This window comes from Dendrobates tinctorius, unplaced genomic scaffold (assembly GCF_039654945.1).
Source record: "Dendrobates tinctorius isolate UK_male_01 unplaced genomic scaffold, ASM3965494v1 ptg000116l, whole genome shotgun sequence".
NCBI classification, from domain to species: Eukaryota; Metazoa; Chordata; class Amphibia; order Anura; family Dendrobatidae; genus Dendrobates; species Dendrobates tinctorius.
The window spans coordinates 35,015,132-35,039,730 of record NW_027361784.1 but is presented as its reverse complement, the minus strand read 5'-3'; the positions used below and the strand labels follow the sequence as shown (position 1 = coordinate 35,039,730).

Sequence of the window (24,599 nt, the reverse complement as noted above, 5' to 3'; positions counted from 1 at the left end):
AAAGTGACTTCAAATGTGAGGTGGTCCCTAAAAAAAAATGGTTTTGTAAATTTTGTTGCAAAAATGAGAAATTGCTGGTCAACTTTTAACCCTTATAACTTCCTAACGAAAAAAAATGTTGTTTCCAAAATTGTGCTGATGTAAAGTAAACATGTGGGAAATGTTATTTATTAACTATTTTGTGTCACATAACTCTCTGGTTTAACAGAATAAAAATTCAAAATTTGAAAATTGAAAAATTTTCAAAATTTTCACCAAATTTCCATTTTTTTCACAAATAAATGCAAAAATTATCGACCTAAATTTACCACTAACATGAAGCCCAATATGTCACGAAAAAACAATCTTGGAATCGCTAGGATGCGTTGAAGCGTTCCTGAGTTATTACCTCATAAAGGGACATTGGTCAGAATTGCAAAAAATGGCCAGGTCATTAAGGTCAAAATAGGCTGGGTCATGAAGGGGTTAAAAATGATGAACAAGAGCCACCTGGTGACCCTCTAAACATTATGAGTGATGGTAGCCTAATTACCCTCTAAAAATTATGAGCGAGGGCCGCTTAATGACCCTCTAAAAAGTATGAGCGAGGGCAACATGATTACCTTCTAAAAATCATGAGTGATGGCCGCCTGATGACGCTCTAAAAATTATAAGTGAGGGCTGCATGAAGACCCTCTAAAAATTATAAGTGAGGGCTGCATGATGACCCTCTAAAAATTATAAGTGAGGGCTGCATGATGACCCTCTAAAAATTATAAGTGAGGGCTGCATGATGACCCTCTAAAAATTATAAGTGAGGGCTGCATGATGACCCTCTAAAAATTATAAGTGAGGGCTGCATGATGACCCTCTAAAAATTATAAGTGAGGGCTGCATGATGACCCTCTAAAAATTATAAGTGAGGGCTGCATGATGACGCTCTAAAAATTATAAGTGAGGGCTGCATGAAGACCCTCTAAAAATTATAAGTGAGGGCTGCATGATGACCCTCTAAAAATTATAAGTGAGGGCTGCATGATGACCCTCTAAAAATTATAAGTGAGGGCTGCATGATGACCCTCTAAAAATTATAAGTGAGGGCTGCATGATGACCCTCTAAAAATTATAAGTGAGGGCTGCATGATGACCCTCTAAAAATTATAAGTGAGGGCTGCATGATGACCCTCTAAAAATTATAAATGAGGGCTGCATGAAGACCCTCTAAAAATTTGGAGCGAGGGCCGCATGATGACCCTGTTGATATAGTGGTGGAGGAGGACAAGCAAAGAAGAAACCATGAACCAGATACCCTTTTTTGGGTGGGAAGGGGCACATGGCAATACACCAGAAAAAAATGGAACATCTGAATTCGCTTTATTCGGTGGGGTTGAGAAGTCTGGGCCAATCCAGGTGTTGTTCATTTTAATAAGTGTCAGCCTGTCATCATTTTCAGTTGACGAGTGGCTGCACCTATCAGCTATTATGCCCCCAGCGGCACTAGAAACTCGCTCTGAAAAAACGCTAGCAGCAGGGCAGCCCTGCCCCTCCAAGGCGTAGAGTGACAGTTCATGCCACATGTTCAGCTTGGATACACAATAGCTGTATGGCATAGAGGAATTGTTGTGCTCCCACAATAGGAACAGTTTCACCTTGCCCACAGTCTCGTACTCTGCGTGCACCATCAGCAGCACATCCACTTCCCCGTCCCTTACCGCACACTTTGCGCATTTTAAATTAGATATTTAATATATACCTGCAAACTTTCTGGTATTAATAGGGAAAAGAAAATATGAAGCCCTGAAAACGGTATGGATTAAATTACTAAAATTACTAATGCATACAGATTTACATGTTTTCTGTTTAATTTCTGCGTTATATAAAACTAAAAAAAGAAAACATTTTTTATTGATTCAGTTACTGATCCATACAGTATTGGTGTATATACTTGTGTATAAGCAGCGGTCTTCAGCACATTTTTTTGTACTGAAATGCCCCCCCCCCCCCTCCTCGGCTTATACACGAGTCATTGTCCCAGATTGGCGTGTGAAGGGGGCGGCAGAGAAGCGGGTCACAGGAGGCAGGAGCTAGCGGCGGCAGCTGTAACTGTGCCCACTGCTAAAGAGAAATGAATATTCACTGCACAGGCAATGAATATTTATTTCTCTTATAGCGCACACAGTTACAGGCACAGCCGCCGGCTCCTGCAGCTGCCTGGCTATCATGGGTGCCTGCTCATTTAGGGAATGGATATTTACCTCTCTCCACTCCCATAGGCGTGGAAAGAGGTGAATATTCATTACCTTAATGAGCGGGGACACGTGATGGCTCGACCACAGGAGCTGCTGACACTGGAACAGGATGCTGCAAGGGCACAAAGGGAAGGTAAGTAGGAAATATTTTTTTATGCTTTTCTCATGGGGTCTACACATGCAAGAATAGGGATGAGGAACCATGGGTACAAGGACGGGGATAAGAAGCAATGCAAACAAGGATAGGGATAAGGTGGCATGCAGACAAGGATGGAAATAAGGATCCATCCAGACAACGATGGGATGGGGATGTGGAGCCATGCAGACAAGGATGGGGATGTGGAGCCATGCAGACAAGGATGGGGATGAGGAGCCATGCAGACAAGGATGGGGATGTGGAGCCATGCAGACAAGGATAGGGATGAGGAGCCATGCAGACAAGGATGGGGATGAGGAGCCATGCAGACAAGGATGGGGATGAGGAGCCATGCAGACAAGGATGGGGATGTGGAGCCACGCAGACAAGGATGGGGATGTGGAGCCATGCAGACAAGGATAGGGATGAGGAGCCATGCAGACAAGGATGGGAATGAGGGGACAATGCATACCCAGCTTATACTTGAGTCAATAACTTTTCCCAGTTTTTTTGGCAACATTACGTGACTTGGCTTATACTCGGGTCGGCTTATACCTGAGTACACATGGTATGTGCTTTGTGACATTTTGGTATTATATAAAAATCCTCAAAAACCTGGAAAAATTTTTTACTAAAAATTTTGATATATTTAATTTATCATTTTTTTTTTACAGAAATCCTTTTTAAATTTGGCCTTATGTAACAGTCATAAGGAAAGAATGTTTCTTAAAATTTTGTTCCTGTAAACTCCAATCTCTCGCCGACTCTGAATGTTTTCTTGTCAATCCTTAAAGTGGAATAAAAGTGTGACCCCATTGTTCTCAGCAGGGATATTGGAGTCAGAGATGCTTCCAGGGTTCTTCTCCATGCTGTTTTCCTACCATTCAGCACTTTTCCCATCCATTTGAACATTTTCACTGCCCCCCCCGACCTCTTTGTTGGGTCTGCCGGAAAAATGCTCGTATTTCCCATTGACTCCCATTATAGTCGTTGCTCGAAACGAGCATTCGGGTATTAGGAATCGATCGGTTCGAGTAACGAGCACTCAAGCGTTTTAGGGCTCGCTCATCTCTAGTGGGCACATATTGGTGTCACTGAATAGTAGTAAAGTCTTAGCACCCTTAGACATTAGCGACCATGCTGACACGTCATTATTACTGTATATCATGAGACTGAATGCACTGAGTTCACTGCTAGCCCCTGATGACTCAAAGTGGTGAGAGATTATTGGTGAAACGCGTAGGATTATTCTCTAAGGAGCTGATGTCTAACATATATACAATAAATCTTAGTACTATTAGTGCCCACTACACCTAGTGGCCACTTAGAGGTTTAGTGTATCCACTAAGACTAGTGGTTATACTTAGGATTTTTTTTAGGGTGCTAAGACTTTAGTACTATTCAGTGACAGAGACACAGTGTTGACTTTGCACCAAATATACAGTTGTGGCCAAAAGTATTGACACCCCTGCAATTCTGTCAGATAATACTCAGTTTATTCCTGAAAATGATTGCAAACACAAATTCTTTAGTATTATCTTCATTTAATTTGTCTTAAATGAAAAAACACAAAAAGAATTGTCCTAAAGCCAAATTGGATATAATTCCACACCAAACATAAAAAAGAGGGTGGACAAAAGTATTGGCACTGTTGGAAAAATCATGTGATGCTTCTCTAATTTGTGTAATTAACAGCCCTGTAACTTACCTGTGGCACCTAACAGGTGTTGGCAATAACTAAATCCCACTTGCAGCCAGTTGACATGGATTAAAGTTGACTCAACCTCTGTCCTGTGTCCTTGTGTTCACCACATTGAGCATGGAGAAAAGAAAGAAGACCAAAGAACTGTCTGAGGACTTGAGAAACCAAATTGTGAGGAAGCATGAGCAATCTCAAGGCTACAAGTCCATCTCCAAAGACCTGAATGTTCCTGTGTCTACCGTGCGCAGTGTCACCAAGAAGTTTAAAGCCCATGGCACTGTGGCTAACCTCCCTAGATGTGGCCGGAAAAGAAAAAATGACAAGAGATTTCAACGCAAGATTGTGCGGCTGTTGGATAAAGAACCTCGACTAACATCCAAACAAGTTCAAGCTGCCCTGCAGTCCGAGGGTACAACAGTGTCAACCCGTACTATCTGTCGGCGTCTGAATGAAAAGGGACTGTATGGTAGGAGACCCAGGAAGACCCCACTTCTTACCCCGAGACATAAAAAAGTCAGGCTGGAGTTTGCCAAAACTTACCTGAAAAAGCCTAAAACGTTTTGGAAGAATGTTCTCTGGTCAGATGAGACAAAAGTAGAGCTTTTTGGCAAAGGCATCAACATAGAGTTTACAGGAGAAAAAAGAGGCATTCAAAGAAAAAAACACTGTCCCTACAGTCAAACATGGCGGAGGTTCCCTGATGTTTTGGGGTTGCTTTGCTGCCTCTGGCACTGGACTGCTTGACCGTGTGCATGGCATTATGAAGTCTGAAGACTACCAACAAATTTTAGACACAGAAAAAACGGAGCAGAGAAGACCATCCAATAAAAAACATTAATTTATTGATTCAAATAATTGAAAATACAAAAGAGTATACATACCAATAATGGCTTATACAGTAAAAAGGAAAAGGAGGGATACTAAGGCCAAAACAGAGGTACACATGGTGATCTTGCGACCAAGGGTTATAAAGTGTATAAAGCGACAATATGGTACAACATGATAAGTCCCGGGCAAAGTACCCATGCAAGATATAATAAATATTGTCTAAAGCATTAAGCAAATCAAGTGCCCTTCAGCATGTGACTAATGTCACTTACCCATGATCGCCAGTGCACCAATGTGCCCTTCTGTGACCCCCTGACGCGCGTTTCGCATTGGATGCTTTCTCAAAAGGGGTACTGTTGTGAGCTCATTTTTCCCTTCACCATTGAGGTCTGATGAACTCCCTCCTCTGGTGAAGGAAGGTAGTGAGGCTGATTACCAAACACATGGGCAGCTAGTTGATGACTGGGTGGCTGGAATTGAGGACTGGATATAAGGCTGCCGACGCCCTTCTTCCTGGCTGGTGATTTCCTGCTGGATTCTTGGAGACCAGTCTGATTCCTGCATCTCAAAGCTAAGTTTTTCTGCTCTGCTTTGTACTCTTCAGTGTTGTTTTTGTTTTGCCTTTTTTTTTTGGAGTTCTGCCATCCTCGGCCAGGGGTGAGCTGAACTCAATTTTTGGCTCTGATCTGTTGATATTTTGCTCTGTCTTCAGAATATACCTGAGTGCTGATATAGTCTTTTGAAGCCTAGCGACTTCAGGGCCTGTTTTTCCTATCAGTCGGTTGGCTCATTTTGATAGGGTAGACAGCAGCTTTCCTATCCTGTCCTATGTAGTTAGCTTGGGCCCCATCATTTGCTCAACCTATCTTTCTATCTGTGTTGGTGTTTTCATCTTGCTTCACCGTCATTATATGTTGGGGGCTGCCTATTGCTTTGGGGTCTGCTCTGGGGCAGTTTAGTTTTTCCCCTTTCTGTCTTTAGGCTATATAGTTCTCCGGCTGTGATCGAGGAGTCTAGGGCACCGTAGGGAACCCCCCACGGCTACTGCTAGTTGTTGTGGATAGGTTCAGGGGTTTGCAATCCGATAGCTGCCAACCTCTCTGGTTTTTCTGGACTTAGCTGGTATTTTGTTTTTTCCTCCTTCGGTGACTCATCATAACAGAATCACCAGCAATACCGCAGATCCTAGGGTACTCAATAGCAGGAGAGAATTATAAAGGAGGAAAAAAAAAAGAAAGAAGGAAAAAAAAAGGCAAAACAAAAACAACACTGAAGAGAACAAAACAGAGCAGAAAAACTTAGCTTTGAGATGCAGGACTGGTCTCCAAGAATCCAGCAGGAAATCACCAGCCAGGAAGAAGGGCGTCGGCAGCCTTATATCCAGTCCTCAATTCCAGCCACCCAGTCATCAACTAGCTGCCCATGTGTTTGGTAATCAGCCTCACTACCTTCCTTCACCAATGGAGGGAGTCCATCAGACCTCAATGGTGAAGGGAAAAATGAACTCACAACAGGGTACCCCTTATTATATCTTGCATGGGTACTTTGCCCGGGACTTATCATGTTGTACCATATTGTTGCTTTATACACTTTATAACCCTTGGTCGCAAGATCACCATGTGTACCTCTGTTTTGGCCTTAGTATCCCTCCTTTTTCTTTTTACTGTATAAGCCATTATTGGTATGTATACTCTTTTGTATTTTCAATTATTTGAATCAATAAATTAATGTTTTTTATTGGATGGTGTTCTCTGCTCCGTTTTTTCTGTGTCTAATATATCAATGGGAGCATTTCCATTTTCTAATTGTTGTTAGGCCTTGGCCTTACTCTTTGGATTGAAGTTATTTCTTCAGTATTTATTATAGTTTATATATGCTTATTTTGACTATTTTTCGTTTTCATACCAACAAATTTTGCAGCATAATGTAGGGCCCAGCGTGAGAAAGCTGGGTCTCTCTCAGAGGTCATGGGTCTTCCAGCAGGACAATGACCCAAAACACACTTCAAAAACCACTAGAAAATGGTTTGAGAGAAAGCACTGGAGACTTCTAAGGTGGCCAGCAATGAGTCCAGACCTGAATCCCATAGAACACCTGTGGAGAGATCTAAAAATGGCAGTTTGGAGAAGGCACCCTTCTAATATCAGGGACCTGGAGCAGTTTGCCAAAGAAGAATGGTCTAAAATTCCAGCAGAGCATTGTAAGAAACTCATTGATGGTTACCGGAAGCGGTTGGTCGCAGTTATTTTGGCTAAAGGTTGTACAACCAAGTATTAGGCTGAGGGTGCCAATACTTTTGTCTGGCCCATTTTTGGAGTTTTGTGTGAAATGATCAATGTTTTGCTTTTTGCTTCATTCTCTTTTGTGTTTTTTCATTTAAGACAAATTAACTGAAGATAATAATACCAAAGAATTTGTGATTGCAATCATTTTCAGGAAGAAACTGAGTATTATCTGACAGAATTGCAGGGGTGTCAATACTTTTAGCCACAACTGTACCTTGTGGAATTAGAAAAAAAAGTTCCACCTTGGTCCCATCAGATATCGCACTCTTTCCCTCCATGCTTTTGGCAGGCTTGATAGAGCTTTTGGCAACACATAGATGGGCCTGGATGGCGTTCATCTTGCCATCCTACCCTATAGACCAGATACTGTATATGAAGAATATGAGAGATTGTTGTCACGTGCAGCACACAACCAGCCCTTTTCTAGAGATTCCTGCAGCTCCTTTATTGTTGCGGTAGACGACCTCTTGGCAGCCTCCCAGACCAATTTTATTTTTGTCTTTTCATCAATTTTTTTTCGGGACATCCAGTTCTAGGTAATGTCACTGCCAAATTTAAGTTGCAACCATCTTCAAAGTGATCCACTGCAGATCTACTGCCTTGGAAATAGTTTTGTACCTTTCTACCGACTGATAACTTTGAACAATGAGATCCCTTTGCTGTGTTGTCAGCTGTTTATGATTTGCGGCTTTTGCTGTAAAATGCGACTAAGAAAATATCAGGAAAATCCTCCTAGAACAGCCAAAGTTTATATAGGGTTGATCAGAATCCTGGGAAATGATGGCGGCCGTTCACTGACTACTATGCAACATGAGTGTAAATGTGATTGCCTAATTCTGAAAACATCCACAGTTATAAGAGGGTGTTCACACTTTTGCAACCACATTATTATAGTTTTGGTATTTTGTTATTTTTCCCCAAAAATAATTTCAGTTTGTTTCTCGATGGATTTGTACAGATCAACGGTGACATTAAATGCTCAAAAAATTCAGAAATTATTTTTCTTGTCCATAGATATGAATATTAATTACATGAAGTGTTTTCCACGATTATTACCTTCGCCTCTGGTTTTCTCTCTCTATAGTCGGCATGGAGATTTTATGCCACGAACCTGAGCAGAATCGATCTGACGGCCACTTGGCAGTACTATGAGACTATCGTCCAGTTCCCATATTTTAGGTAAGTATCGCTTCCTCTTAGTCATGTATCATCCTTATATAGGGGTTAGAAAGGTTGTGGGATTGTCTGCTGTATTCATGGAGAAAAATTACAATCATCAAAGGGGGATTAAAGCAGATCCGTCATGGATTTTACAACACAACCTACATAACATATTAAATAGTTCCATTATACCTGATGAGGCTGGTGTATTTATTATGAAAAGAAAATCCATGTCTGAATACTTCTTGATTGACAGCTTTTGAGTGTCTCCTCCCGGCTACTGCTGAATCTCCACCCGAATGCTGCGATTGAATCTCCACCCACCTAACCTGATTAACAACTCCTCAGTGTTCCTCCTCCCTGTTGCTCTCACATTACTTAGTACAAGCTGCAGCTGTCAATCAGGATGGATGGGTGAAGACTTTGGACTTGTGAACTCTCTTACTGTACAATTTTAATGTCAGGATTATTCAGACATGGATTTTCATGGTAAGTACACCAGCCTCATTAGATCTATTTAATACTGTTTGCAGTGTTTATTATGAAATCTGCAGAAACCTTTGATGTACATTGAATACATGAGTTATTTTTGATTGACTCTGCAGTTTCTGGTGCTAGACTGAAATATTATAGCTGAGGGATGAAGAAAGAAACGGGAGTAATAAGGAAGGGGAAAAGGGAGGCAGCGAGAGAGGATATAAGAAAGAAGGCAGGAAAAGAAAGGAGTAAGGGAGGCAGGGGCAGAATGTAGAGAGGAAGAAGGGAAGAAAGGGTGAGAAGAAAAAAGGAAAAATGAAAGCAAGGAGGAAAATCAGAGGAAGGTAGGAAGTATGGGAGGAAGGAGCAGAGGAAGGAAAAGGAGGAAGGATGGTAGGGTGAAAGAATGGATAAAAAAAGCAAGGAGAAAAAGAAGAGGAGGGTAGAAAGGAAGTGAGATAAGGAAAAGGACATGAGAAAGTGAAAAACAGCGGAATTAAGGAAGGACAAGAGGTAAGAAAAAGGGAAGGAAGGAAGATGGGATGGAAGGAAAAAAGCAAGGAAGATCACAGAAAGGAAGGAAGGAAGATGAAAAGGGAAGAAAAGAAAGCTTAAGAAAGGAAGACAGAAAGGGAAGAAAGAGCGGTAATGAAAGAAGAGAGAAGGGAGCAAGGAAGAAAAACAAAAGAACAAAGGATAAAAGAAAACATTGGAGAAAAAGATAATTGGAGAAAGGTATTGGGAAGAAAGAAAGAAAGATTAAGAAAGGGAGGTAAGAAAAGGTGAAGGAAGGAGGGGAGAGGAGAGGAGGAAGGAAGTGAGAGGAAAGAAAGAAGATGAGAAAGTGAAGAAAAGAGGTATTAAGGAAGGAAAAAGGGTAAGAAAAAGGGAAAGAAGGAAGATAGGAGAGAGAAAGAAAGCAAGGATGAAGAAAGAAGGAAAGAAAGAAAGAAAGAAAGAAAGAAAGGTATAAAAGGTGAAAGAAGGAGTGAAGGGAGAATGAAGAAAAAAGGAATGAAGGATAAAAGAACTCATTGCAGAAACAGAGAATGGTGGGAAGGAAATGGGAAGAAAAAACGAAGGACAGGAAGGAAGGAGCGGAAGATGAGAAGGTAAGAAGAGCGAGGGAAGGAGAAACGGAGGTAAGCAGAAAGGAAAGATGTAAGGAAGGATGAAAGGGAGAAGGAAAAGCATCAGGGAGGAAATAAGGAACAAGAAAAGCTATGAATTAAAGCTTTATGGTTTTCATTAACAATATTTTTCACATTTCTGTACATCTGCCAAATATTAATCATGGAGACATTTATATTACACCCGCATTGCAGCCAACATCAAGAACGCTTCCAACAATCTACTGATACTCGAGAGTGAGAAGCGATCCCAGGTTACTGACACGTATCTCGATATTCTGTGCATTTGTCTTCATCACACAGCATGTATACACTGACCGGTCGTATTCTCTACCAAAGGGACCGTACGACACCAGGCTGGATGACGTGACACGGGGGCGAATATAATAGATGGCAATACTAATGGGCGACCACAGAGCGACACCCCGACATGCCCCCAATCTAATTTGTCTCTCTTCTTTCCTTTTTGCTTGCAAATTTCCTTCAAAGGAAAGAACCATTGGATGGTGCCACTAGGTATGACTACTATCTATTATCTATCTATTATCAATCATCTATCTATCTATCTATCTATCCATCTATCTATTACACTGGTCAACGCAATTTTTCTGGCAAAAGGCTTTAAAACATATTTTAAGTCACTTTTGGCTGCTGATTACGAATATGAACTCCGTTTTTGGCTATCACATCAGGATTTCGAGATATTTTCAATTTTTGATGAAAATTACTCCTGTCGAATGTTTTATGATAAAAACACATGATTTTCGGTACTACATTTTGTATATTTTTAATCAAGGAATAACAAAGATTACAAAGTCTATGTACAGCAAATCAAATATACTTACAGAATTAAACTACAAAATATACAAACACATATATACGGCACACAGATGAATGGCAAATGGCGGTTATTTGAACGTTCTTTTCTTGGCTGATCTGTGATGTCCAGCTTCTGGGTTGTCTCTCATCAAGCTCCAGCAATAGTCAGCCATCATATGCGAGTCCCACCGGCCTTGATACTGTTCTTCCATTGTTTCAATGTCCTGATGAAAACTCTCCCCTTGTTCCTCGCTCACATCCCCAAGGTTCTCTGGAAAAAAGTCCAAATGGCTGTGTAAATAGTGAATCTTGATACTCATTCTACATCCAAGATGTCGCAGACTCATTAGTAGCTCTTCCACCATCTCTTCATAGTTGTCTGCTTTCGGATTCCATAGAAAATTCTGCACCACATTACAAAATGCATTTCAAGCTCTTTCTTCTGTCTCATTCATTGATGTGATAACATTTGGGTCTCTCATAAGTGTTCTTATTCAAGGTCCATCAAATATTCCAGCCTTTTTCTTCTCTTCCCTAAGACCAGGAAATGTTGAAGATATATAGTTCAAGCATTCTCCACTGTGATTGAGAGCTTTGACGAACTGCTTCATCAATCCAAGTTTTATGTGCAAGGGAGGAAAGACAATGTTCTTCCTATCCACTGGAGGATCATGGATGACATTCTTATCGCCGGATGCCAAACTCTGGCGCTGAGGCCATTCAGTTTTCACCCAATGCTCTACTGTCCCAGTGGCACAGAAAACAAGGGTGTTTTGTGTACCCTCCTTGCAGACCCAAAAGAAAGTTAACCATTTTCAAATGAACACAAATGAACCACCCATGAACATTATATTGTAACCTCTCTAGAACAATCTTGATGTTTTTATATTCTTCTTTAAGTTTTACAGAATGACCTATTGGTCCAGAGCCATACTTATTTCCATTGTGGAACAGAACACATGTTAAACTTCTTTTGGAACTATCAATAAAAAGCCTCCAATCCCTTGAATCACATGCTGGAAGTCCCATAAAGAGAAGTAGCCCTTCAACATCAGTGCAGTAGACAAGCTGGCCATCTGAATGGAAGTACTTATGCAGTTCTTCTTCCCTGTCACGATAGAATGAGACACTTGTACCGGGTTTTAACATTCAATTCTCTTGTAGTCTTGAAGCCAATAGTTCAGCAGACTCTTTTGGTAGATAAAGATCTCTAACCAGATCATTCAAAGCAGACTTGGTTTGTCACAATCTTCATCACATGGCTGAAAACTATCTGGACTGTCGTCTTCATCAGTATAACAATGTGAGGAGAGATCTGTGTCAACGTTTTCTGGAAGCTCAGTAAATTTTGGAACAGGTATGGGCAACTGGTCGAACAGCTGAAGGGATACTCGGGTATTGCAGATATTGCTTGTTTTTCTTATTGAAACCTTTTAAATCGACAAGGCAGAAATAGCAGTCTTCTAAATGATTGCTTGGTTCTCTCCAAACCATAGGAACTCCAACCTGAAGTTTAGCATTCTTTCCTTGAGACCATGATCTCAAGCTCTCAGTTCACTTTGTGAGGAGCCCAATGCTTGTCTTGGTCTCCAAGTTTTACTTTGAAGTACGCAAAATACGCCGTACTAACAAAGTCAGGAATGTTGCGCCTCTGAGTCTTCACAGTAAAGTTTCCACAGATGTAACAAAAACTATTTGGATCATTTGAGCACTGTCTTCTGTGAGATGTAGAGGCCATTGTTAGATCAGCAAAACATCCTGCAGAGAAAAACAAGATAAAAGCTGTTAGCTACCTGAGTTGTTCATTGAATCTCTGCCCCCCCCCCACACACCTTAGGTATTGATTCACAAACAAAAACAGAAAAACAGCAGCATAAAAAGAATAAATATCAAAATTCATTGAAAATTTCAATAAATAAAACAGAACCTGCACACGACAGTTGGGTACGTTGGAAAACTGTTTGTTTACTTATCATAACAAATGGGAATTATACATGTTCAAAGAAAACAAAAATATTCTCACATTTATTGGGAGACTAAATGAAAGCTAAATTTACCTTAGTGAACCGTATAAACCGGCACTTTTCATACACTACTTATATTTTTCATGGAATTCATGAAAATGGGCTATATACCTACAGCGCAAAAACGTGATGTGATAGAGAAATTCTAAGATCAGATTTGAATTCCGCACCCTCAAATTAGTCTAAAACTGTTCTTAAAGTCCATGCCAGAAAATTTTTTTTTGTAGACCAGTGTTATCTATCTATCTATCTATCTATCTATCTATCTATCTATCTATCTATCTATCTATCTATTAATCTATCTATTATCTATCATCTATCTATCTATAATCTACTAATCTATCTATTATCTATCTATTATCTATCTATGAATCTATTATCTATCTATCTATGAATCTATTTTCTATCTATCTATCTATCTATCTATTATCTATCTATGAATCTATTATCTATCTATGTATTATCTATCTATTAATCTATTATCTATCTATGAATCTATTATCTATGTCTCTATGTCTATTATCTATCTATGAATCTATTATCTATCTATTATCTATCTGTGAATAGCTCATACTATATCTGTCTGTCTAGAAATCTAAGGCTGAGTTCACATTCTGGTGTTTTCGGTCATTTTGCTGTCTCTGTGCAGTCTGAGGTCCATATATTGACATGCAGCGCCTGCACACGTCTATCTTGCGGACGAGCATGCGACGCTGCACATGGACCCAGTCCTTTGCACTTGTTTGTAGTCCGTCCTGCTCTTCTCTATCTGTCCACTATCTGCTTCTGTACTATAGATTCCCATGTATTACCTGCAGAATGCATCTATGTTCATTGCGGCTGCAGGACGTGACCTTAGTAAATTAGTACGGTGTCATGCTGCTGATGAGCACTAGGTGTCACTGTGGTATCGCAGCTCAGGAACATTGCTGGCTACAATGTAACCTTCCGCTTTGCAAAAATGTTATTATTCTACTTATTTAATTATTTTATTTTTTTTTTTTCTTTAAATAAAACAGCTAATTACTTCCACAGCTTCATCTTAATTAAGAGCCTGAGCCCTGCTTAATGCGACGGTGACACATTTTCCGAGGATGAGGTTATTCTTTGTAGGTCAGGTCTAGCTTATTGTGATAGGTCTGATCGTTATCAAATTGATTAGTGATTGAAATGTAATTAAGGAGATATGTCCTGACATTTACTCCGAAGTTTAAGTAAACGGACAAGGAAAAGTCATTCTACCGTCTAATTAAGTCCCCAGAGTTGTGGCTCTATCGCTCGGCTGAAATTCCCATGGGCCCAGTGAGTTATGGTTCATCCTAGCAGAAGGAGGAAAAATAAGAAGGCAATTTACAGTCCATGACTTCTACTGTGAGATATGACCAAAACCTGAGTCTGCACTACTGAGAAATTCTATGGACACGTCCCTTTAAGAGACCAGTCCAGGCAGTGTTATCATGGATCACGGTCTACATTCCAGTAATGTATGGGGCCCTCAAGGTCAATGTGGATATGGATCCATACTTGGTAAAAAGACAAGAGACTTTTGGCTTGTCCTATCTCAGCAGTTTTGGAGGTCTTCCCGGCGTATACGTCGTCACAGGACGGCCTCTTTCATACAAGATTTGGATAAATATAACATTGTGTTGCCTATCAAATGGGTAATTGTAAGAAGTGGGATTCATGGCCTGCAGGACCCGGAACAGGCACTTATACTTTATTAGACTTGTTCCCACCACAAATCCCGATCCACATCAATATCTACTAGTATCCCGGCTTCCAATAATATATGAGGTCCTCAAGGTATATGTGGATATGGATCCATAATTAGTCCAAAAGACAAGGTCCTATCCCAGAATATAGGTTTTTGAAAAAAGAAAATTGGACCATTTTGCTTATAAAGGATCACAAGACTGATTCTTTGATATGAGTTGAGTTTGAGGAAGATTTTGTTGCCTATCTAATGGGTGATTGAATGAAGTAGGATGAAGGATCTGCAGGACCTGGACCAGGCACTTCATTCATACTTTATAAGGCTGGAATAGTCAACAAATCCTGATCCACATCAATATCTATATCTGTCCTGGCTTCACGTAATGAATGGGGCCCTCAATGTCTATGTAGATGTGGATTCAGAATTGTTCCAAAAGACAAGTTTAGGATCTGCAGGACATGGGCCAGGCACATCACTCATACTTTATAAGGGTCAACAACTCCTGATCCACATCAATATCTATATCTGTCCTGGCTTCACGTAATGAATGGGGCCCTCAATGTCTATGTAGATGTGGATTCAGAATTGTTCCAAAAGACAAGTTTAGGATCTGCAGGACCTGGACCAGGCACATCACTCATACTTTATAAGGCAGGAATAGTCAACAACTCCTGATCCACATCAATATCTATATCTGTCCCGGCTTCACGTAATGAATGGGGCCCTCAATGTCTATGTAGATGTGGATTCAGAATTGTTCCAAAAGACAAGTTTAGGATCTGCAGGACCTGGACCAGGCACATCACTCATACTTTATAAGGCAGGAATAGTCAACAACTCCTGATCCACATCAATATCTATATCTGTCCCGGCTTCACGTAATGAATGGGGCCCTCAATGTCTATGTAGATGTGGATTCAGAATTGTTCCAAAAGACAAGTTTAGGATCTGCAGGACATGGGCCAGGCACATCACTCATACTTTATAAGGCAGGAATAGTCAACAACTCCTGATCCACATCAATATCTATATCTGTCCTGGCTTCACGTAATGAATGGGGCCCTCAATGTCTATGTAGATGTGGATTCAGAATTGTTCCAAAAGACAAGTTTAGGATCTGCAGGACCTGGACCAGGCACATCACTCATACTTTATAAGGCAGGAATAGTCAACAACTCCTGATCCACATCAATATCTATATCTGTCCCGGCTTCACGTAATGAATGGGGCCCTCAATGTCTATGTAGATGTGGATTCAGAATTGTTCCAAAAGACAAGTTTAGGATCTGCAGGACATGGGCCAGGCACATCACTCATACTTTATAAGGCAGGAATAGTCAACAACTCCTGATCCACATCAATATCTATATCTGTGCCGGCTTCACGTAATGAATGGGGCCCTCAATGTCTATGTAGATGTGGATTCAGAATTGTTCCAAAAGACAAGTTTAGGATCTGCAGGACCTGGACCAGGCACATCACTCATACGTTATGAGGCTGGAATAGTCAACATCTCCTGATCCACATCAATATCTATATCTGTCCCGGCTTCACGTAATGAATGGTGCCCTCAATGTCTATGTAGATGTGGATTCAGAATTGTTCCAAAAGACAAGTTTAGGATCTGCAGGACATGGACCAGGCACTTCATTCATACTTTATAAGGCTGGAATAGTCAACAAATCCTGATCCACATCAATATCTATATCTGTCCTGGCTTCACGTAATGAATGGGGCCCTCAATGTCTATGTAGATGTGGGTTCAGAATTGTTCCAAAAGACAAGTTTAGGATCTGCAGGACATGGGCCAGGCACATCACTCATACTTTATAAGGCAGGAATAGTCAACAACTCCTGATCCACATCAATATCTATATCTGTGCCGGCTTCACGTAATGAATGGGGCCCTCAATGTCTATGTAGATGTGGATTCAGAATTGTTCCAAAAGACAAGTTTAGGATCTGCAGGACCTGGACCAGGCACATCACTCATACTTTATAAGGCAGGAATAGTCAACAACTCCTGATCCACATCAATATCTATATCTGTCCCGGCTTCACGTAATGAATGGGGCCCTCAATGTCTATGTAGATGTGGATTCAGAATTGTTCCAAAAGACAAGTTTAGGATCTGCAGGACATGGGCCAGGCACATCACTCATACTTTATAAGGCAGGAATAGTCAACAACTCCTGATCCACATCAATATCTATATCTGTGCCGGCTTCACGTAATGAATGGGGCCCTCAATGTCTATGTAGATGTGGATTCAGAATTGTTCCAAAAGACAAGTTTAGGATCTGCAGGACCTGGACCAGGCACATCACTCATACGTTATGAGGCTGGAATAGTCAACATCTCCTGATCCACATCAATATCTATATCTGTCCCGGCTTCACGTAATGAATGGTGCCCTCAATGTCTATGTAGATGTGGATTCAGAATTGTTCCAAAAGACAAGTTTAGGATCTGCAGGACATGGACCAGGCACTTCATTCATACTTTATAAGGCTGGAATAGTCAACAAATCCTGATCCACATCAATATCTATATCTGTCCTGGCTTCACGTAATGAATGGGGCCCTCAATGTCTATGTAGATGTGGGTTCAGAATTGTTCCAAAAGACAAGTTTAGGATCTGCAGGACATGGGCCAGGCACATCACTCATACTTTATAAGGCTGGAATAGTCAACAAATCCTGATCCACATCAATATCTATATCTGTCCTGGCTTCACGTAATGAATGGGGCCCTCAATGTCTATGTAGATGTGGGTTCAGAATTGTTCCAAAAGACAAGTTTAGGATCTGCAGGACATGGGCCAGGCACATCACTCATACTTTATAAGGCTGGAATAGTCAACAACTCCTGATCCACATCAATATCTATATCTGTGCCGGCTTCACATAATGAATGGGGCCCTCAATGTCTATGTAGATGTAGATTCAGAATTGTTCCAAAAGACAAGTTTTTTTTTGTTCTTTCTTTCTCAGAATATAGGTTTTTGAAAAACAAAAATGGTATCTGTTTGGTTATACAAGGTCACGGGACTAGACTACCTATTTGATATGGTTTGGGTATGTTAACAATTTCATTGGTAATTGAATGAAGCAGGATGCAGGACCTGGACCAGGCGCTTCACTTATAGAGCTGTCTTATACAACACATTAATCTAGATTTATCCTAACTTCAAGTAGTAAGCGTATTTATAAATATGGATTCATAATTGGTTCAAAAGACAAGGTTTTTGGCTAGTCCTGTATCAGAATAGAGGTTTTGGGAAAAAAAAAATAGGACCTCTGCCTTGATACAAAATGCAGGTATAAAGTAGATTGAATCTAACGGGTAATTGGATTAAGCAGAATACATGCATGACCTGCGGGAACTGGGTCAGTCACGTCACTCATACTTCTTTTTTTTTTCAGTTAATTAAAGGACATTTTTATTCTTAATTGCCTTCATTTTGAGCTTAAAAAATAATTTTTGCAATTGGGTTACCTTAAGATTTCTACACCACTTGGCTTTCATAGGCTCTTTATTTCCCATCATGTTGATTGGATGCAGAAGGAGTTAACAGAGAATCCATTAGTGAGCTTAACCTGATGCGTTTGTAACTTCTTTATGGTCTTTTACTGAATGTCTGTGACCATAAGGAGCCTGAAGGAGTTACAAACTCTCCTGTCATTATGAGCTCACTGATGGATTCTCTGTTGACTCTTTCTGGAGTCAGCAATGTAAAGGGAAATAAAAAGCCTAATTGAAAGAAACCTACCATAATTGTAAATGACCTTAAAGTCAGTTTATAAGTTGATAAATACAGGAAAAACAGGAGGGGCGGCATCGACAACCACTTCAATTACTTAGGCCAAGCACAGCAAATTCCATTACATTATTGGACTATCAAACTTAAAGGGGTATTGCCACCTTTTTTAGAATAGGGATTGAGACCCATATTGTGGGTCTCATGTGTCTAATTTTGCAATACGGCTTTAAAATTTAGTATTCAGTTTGTAAATTGTTGGATAGTATAGGTAAGTCTCAATAAGCTCCACCTGATTTAGTTTTTATGAAATAAAAAATGGCTGCTTTGTTATAAAAAAAGAACCAACCGCTCTTATCCGTCATCGAATAAGACTAATCTGAAATATCAGACACAGACCGCAGATAGGAATAACACCATGTTTTTTTACAATTTTATGCTTACCCTTTAAAGTTGACCTCTCACTTACCATAAATATATATATATTTTTCCCCTGGGGTAAATGCCGCTGTTCCCCTGAATCCGGCGATGTTTTTCTTTTGCTCCTGCGCCTCTCCATTCCTGAGATATGGCCTCCTCTTCTCTGTATATAAAGCTAATCCTTTAAGCAAACTGGGCGTGGTTCTCATCTTTTTTTCTTTGTGGGCGTGTTCTTCAAGACCACACCCAGTTGTCCAAAAGAGTAGATTTCTACTTAAGGTTACAAGGGCCATATCTCAGGAACGGTGAGGCGCAGGAACAAAAGAAAAACTGCGCCGGATTCAGGAGAACAGCGGCATTCATGCCAGCTAGAAAAAATAGCAAATTACATTTCCTTCGTAAGCGAGAAAAATACTAATATAACATCCATGTCATTTCCATGTGTCGCCATGTCCTACTACCAGTGCATGTCTGCTCCACAACTCACCATCCTAATCATGTCTCCTTCACTTTACAGTAATGTCATTCTTATTAGGGACTCATACTTTGGATCAAGCATCAAAAGAAAATTTAGGTATCAAAACGCTCGTGATTGCTCATCTGCATCTCTTTGCATGTTTGCACCGTGTTGCTGTTTGTGGTATGGGGATGTTTCATTCATTCATTCATTACTTTATAGCTTTGGATATTTAAAGAGTCCTCCCCCCCTAAAAAAATGTAATTTTGAGAAATATGGAGATGCTCCCTCTAGTGGTCAGAAATATATCTCAGTGTTTTGCATTGATGTTCTGTTGAATGGTCTGAGCTGCAGTACCAGTTACGGCCACACGACTAGGGAAATTAGAGTGGGATTGCAATGCTCTACCTATGGATGTGACCCCTCCAAAAAATCTGCAAATAGCACGTCAACGTAAAATCCTGGAGAAAAAAAAGCATGTTACCAAAAGAGGGCATCAGACAGATGTAGCAGAGCTGTGATTGTCAATGCAGCATGCTATTCATGGATCAAACTAATGCAATCACAGTGCACAAAAAAAGTAGCCCGATATCTAATTCAGCTCTGCTACATCTGTGACAGTGGACTTTTTTTGGGGGGAAATACTCTTTCAAGCAGTTGGCAGGTTTTAGGAGATGTGTTTGCAAAAAAAAAATAAATAAATAAAAAATGTAAGCCACATACTAATGTACTTCCTGTGATAATAGCGCCTCCCGGTGCTGAGACACGGTATAGCGGTGTCACATCATGGAATGATTGGACGGGGTTTTCTGTTAATATATAATGAAAAGTTCTGCACCTTTGTTGCAATTTCTGACTGTTTTAATAACTTTGCTTGCTGTCAGTGACTGGAAACATTCTCATGATGTCCAGTGGCTATAACATCGTTCTGCTCACAGGTCTCGGAAACTGTCTCAATTGGTCACTATCGGGATGTTTTGGTTTTTTTCAATCCTCCCAAACTGGACACTGACAGCAAGCAGAGGTCAACTCATTCAGAACACAAGCTCATGAGCACCTATGAAAAATCTCTATTAAAGGCCTTGTTAGCCGTCTTCTACTTATGATAAAGGGGTCTTCTTATGTTGGACGGACATTAGACCCCTCAGGCTACAGAGCCCTAGCATAACTTTTACCTCTACAACCCCTTATCGATTGATCCTTACTTACATAACATCAGAAAACCTCTTTAAAGGGGACATGTTATTTTCCATAAATCTGTACTTTTTTAACCTGGTGTAGATGCCGCTGTTCTCCTGAATCCGGCGCTGTTTCTCTTTTTTTCCTGCGCCTCTCCGTTCCCGAGATATGTCCCCTCCTTCCCTGTATATAATTTTAATCTTCCGATCTAAGTGGGTGTGGTCATGAGCTCTTAACTGTGGGCATCTTCATGAGGATCACGCCCACTTGGCTAACAAGACTAAGAGGAGGTCATATCTCAGGAACGGAGAGGCGCAGGAATGAAAGAAAAACAGCGCCGGATTCAGGAGAACAGCGGCATTTACACCAGAAGGGGGAAGAAGGAAAATTACATATTTTTGAAATGTGACATGGTCTTTTAAAAGGAATATTCCAGTTTCAGCAAAGAAAGGAAAAAGTGTGTGATTTTCCAATATACTTTTTGTAATAGTTTTTCGTGACTTTGAAATCTCTGCTTGCAGTCACTGAATGGCATCCTACACATTATAAGGATATAAACCTGTAGAGGTCTTGAGAAGGACACATACTGTAGGTGCAGGGCTCTATAGAGTACAGCCAGAGATGTGTCTTGTACAGATTATACAGATGATGAACATTCCTATTCATTAACAGCAAGCAGAGATCTTAAGAACCATAAGGTATATGGTAGTATATTGGAAAATTCAATACCTCTTCATCAGAGGAAGAAAAGACTTTATTTGCATAAGGCGGAATACCCCTTTAATAATGTGAATGTGGATAATGCTGCCACCGGGCGCTAGGTTAACATAAGGTATATTAGTATGTCTTTTATACAGACGCATTTTCTAAAATCAGTGTCCTATAATAGAGCATGTAGATATTCAGAAGCATTGAATCTGGATGGAACGTCATTTTTTAGAATCATTTAGTTTTTTGTATTTTCTGAATAGTCTCTGGATGTAGCTATAGTTCAGTTTATAGCACCTATATATAACATCACATGGCAGAAACACTAATAGTGAGCCTCAGGTTGCACTGTTATGTATGCGTGTATTTCCAACTGCCCAGGGAATGCTTCTTCATATGAAACTTTTATTCTCCCTCTTCTTTTACCAGCTCTCCCCCATGTCTCAAATCCATTGACAACCATGTAGGTGGCAGAAACACTAATAGTGAGTCACAGGCTGTAGAATTATCTATGAGTGTATTACTCTACTGCTCAGGGAATACTTCTTCAGGTTGAGCCTTTATTAAACCTCACATTTTACTAGCTCTCTCCCATGTCTCAAACCCATTGCCTATTGTGTGAGTGGCAGAAGCACTAACAGTGAGCCACAGGCTGCACTGTTATCTATGAGTGTATTTCCAACTGCCCAGGGAATGCTTCTTCATGTGTAACTTTTATTATCTCTCATCTTTTATCAGCTCTCACCCATTTCTCAAGCACATTGTCTACAGAGTATGTGGCAGAAACACTAATAGTGAGCCACATGCTGCATATCTATGAGTTATTTCCCTACTATTCAGGGAATGCTTCTTCATGTGTAACTTTTATCTCTCATTTTTATCAGCTCTCACCCATGTCTCAAGCACATTGTCTACCGAGTATGTGGCAGAAACACTAATAGTGAGCCACATGCTGCATATCTATGAGTTATTTCCCTACTATTCAGGGAATGCTTCTTCATGTGTAACTTTTATCTCTCATTTTTATCAGCTCTCACCCATGTCTCAAGCACATTGTCTACCGAGTATGTGGCAGAAACACTAATAGTGAGCCACATGCTGCATATCTATGAGTTATTTCCCTACTATTCACGGAATGCTTCTTCATGTGTAACTTTTATTATCTCTCATCTTTTATCAGCTCTCACCCATGTCTCAAGCACATTGTCTGCCACCGAGTATGTGGCAGAAACACTAATAGTGAGCCACATGCTGCATATCTATGAGTGTATTTCCCTACTGTTCAGGGAATGCTTCTTCATGTTGACGTTTTATTAAACCTCATCTTTTACCAGCTTTCTGCCATGTCTCAGACCCATTGCCTATGGTCTGGGTGGCAGAAACACTAATAGTGAGTCACAGGCTGCAATTTTATCTATGAGCCTATTTTACATTTTTTTTGTTTATTAAACATATTGGTATTCTTTTTTTTTTATATATATATAATGGGCAGGTATGTATTTACACATATATTTATGTATATTATATGCCATTGTTTGTAAAATAAAAGTAAAAAGTTGAAATTACAAAAACAATTAAAAAAAACTAATTTTTATTATACATTTTATTGAGTAAACATTACAAAACTATAAAAAAAAACCAACTTAGACATATTTAGTGTCCACAGTATCGTAGTAACCCGTACAATACTGCCAATACATTATTTATGTGTGTGTGACCGGTATATCGTTTGATTAAAATTGGTGTAATCATTTTTTTTTCAGCATTTTACCAATGCTAAAAATTAATATAAATGAAACCCTCACCTATGTATATGGAAAAATGGCGCCTAAAGAAATATCAGCTCATCTGGTAAAACAAGCGATAATGATAAAAACATTGCTGGTCAGGTTGTTGAATAGTGTACTGGCCAAAGGTGTTACTGCATCTTCCCGAGTGCAGGAGTCTCTTCCATTTAGGGTGTCAGTAGAGGAGGGTCCTAGGATACGAACTTCTGATGGTCCGCCATTGGAGAGAAATATGAGGAATGGGATATATACCATCAGTGTTTATAAAATAAAATACTGTGCAAAAGTTGTGTAAAAATGCTGCACAGTTACGTTATAAAAAATAAAACCGGGTATTTTAGTTTATTTTTATCAATTAACATCTAAATCCCATCATTCTTTGGAGTGACTGCCTGTTGCCGTCAAAACAGCATCAATTCTTCTAGGTGCTCTTGCTCTGTTGAATCAGTATTTAACTGAAACAGAAACAGCTGTGTTTGAGGCAGAAAATTGGGTGAAGAACATCTAGACTCTGCTACAAAGGTGAGTTTGTGAAAGGCAGTTTCATATTAGAAGTCTTGATGAGAAGACTGAGCACAGCAACAAGACACAAGGTAGTTATACTGCATCAGCAAGGTGTCTCCCAGGAAAAGATTTCACAGTATACTGGGATTTCCAGATGTGATGTTCAAGCTCATTTGGAGAAGCTCCAAGAAATCGGTCAACATTAAGGACTGTAGAAGCTTTGGTCGGGCAAGGAAATTTAGTGCAGAAGATGAAGGACACATCATGTTGACTTCCTTTTAAAATTGGAAGATGTCCAGCAGTGTCATCAGCTCACAACTGGCAGGAACCAGTGAGACCAGCTACACCCATGTACTGTTCAGAGAAGTCTTGCCAAAAGTGGTCTTCATGGAAAAATTGTGGTCTTCCACGTGGAAACAAGGCCAATTATTTCAATTATGCACAAAGACATAGGAACCGGGGAGCAGTAAAATGGCTATAGGTGCTCTGGACTGATGAATCACAATGTGAAATTTTTGGCTCTAACAGAAGACAGTTTGTTCCACAGAGACTGGAGAGCAGCACAATAATGAGGGTCTGCAGGAACAGTGAAGCATGGTGGTAGGTTCTACAAATTTGGGTTTGCATTTCAGTTAAATGGAGTTGGGGATATGATCAGGATTAATGGTGAAAAATACAGGCAGATACTGATCCATCATGTAATACCATCAGGGAGGCAACTGATTGGCTTGAAATTTATTCTGCAGCAGAACAATGACCCCCAACATCCAGCCAATGTCACTAAGAACAAGGAGTCCTGGGAGTGATGATCCAGCCACCCACAGAGCCCTGATCTCACATCATCTAGCCTGTGTGAGATCACATGAAGGATTTGCACAATTGACATCCACAGAAGATCTGGGGTCAGCTGTCCAAGATGTTTGGAACATCCTGCCGAGTTCCTTCAAAAATTGTGTGCAAGTGACAAGTACCTAGAGGAACTTTAGGAGGCAAAGGGCGGTCAACAAATATTGATGAGATTTAGATTTCTCTTCTGTTCATTAACTTTGCATTTTGTTAATTGATAAATTAGCACTTCTATTTCTGAATGCATTCTGTCTAAAACTTTTGCATAATGCTGTGTATGTTCACTTTTATCTGTTTGACATGTTCACATGATTCAAAACATTTACATTGCCAGACAGTGTCAGACTAGAGCACCTTGGGCCCACCAGAAAAAATCAGACACCTATCCAACACCTCCATCATTGCCTCCCACCCACCACCATCATTGTCCTTTC

General features: G+C 40.2%; 1 protein-coding gene across 2 annotated transcripts in view; it reads left to right on the top strand.

The window, feature by feature from the left end:
- KCNQ3 (potassium voltage-gated channel subfamily Q member 3) overlaps window positions 1–24,599 on the top strand; it is a 269,993-nt gene that overhangs the window by 208,575 nt on the left and 36,819 nt on the right. The window contains exons 8-9 of one of the 2 annotated variants that reach the window (XM_073590350.1): window positions 8,264–8,358; window positions 10,437–10,463. In XM_073590350.1, the coding sequence (XP_073446451.1) occupies window positions 8,264–8,358; window positions 10,437–10,463 (122 nt within the window). The remainder of the gene's footprint in view (window positions 1–8,263; window positions 8,359–10,436; window positions 10,464–24,599) is intronic. The other variant, XM_073590351.1, reaches the window with a different exon arrangement.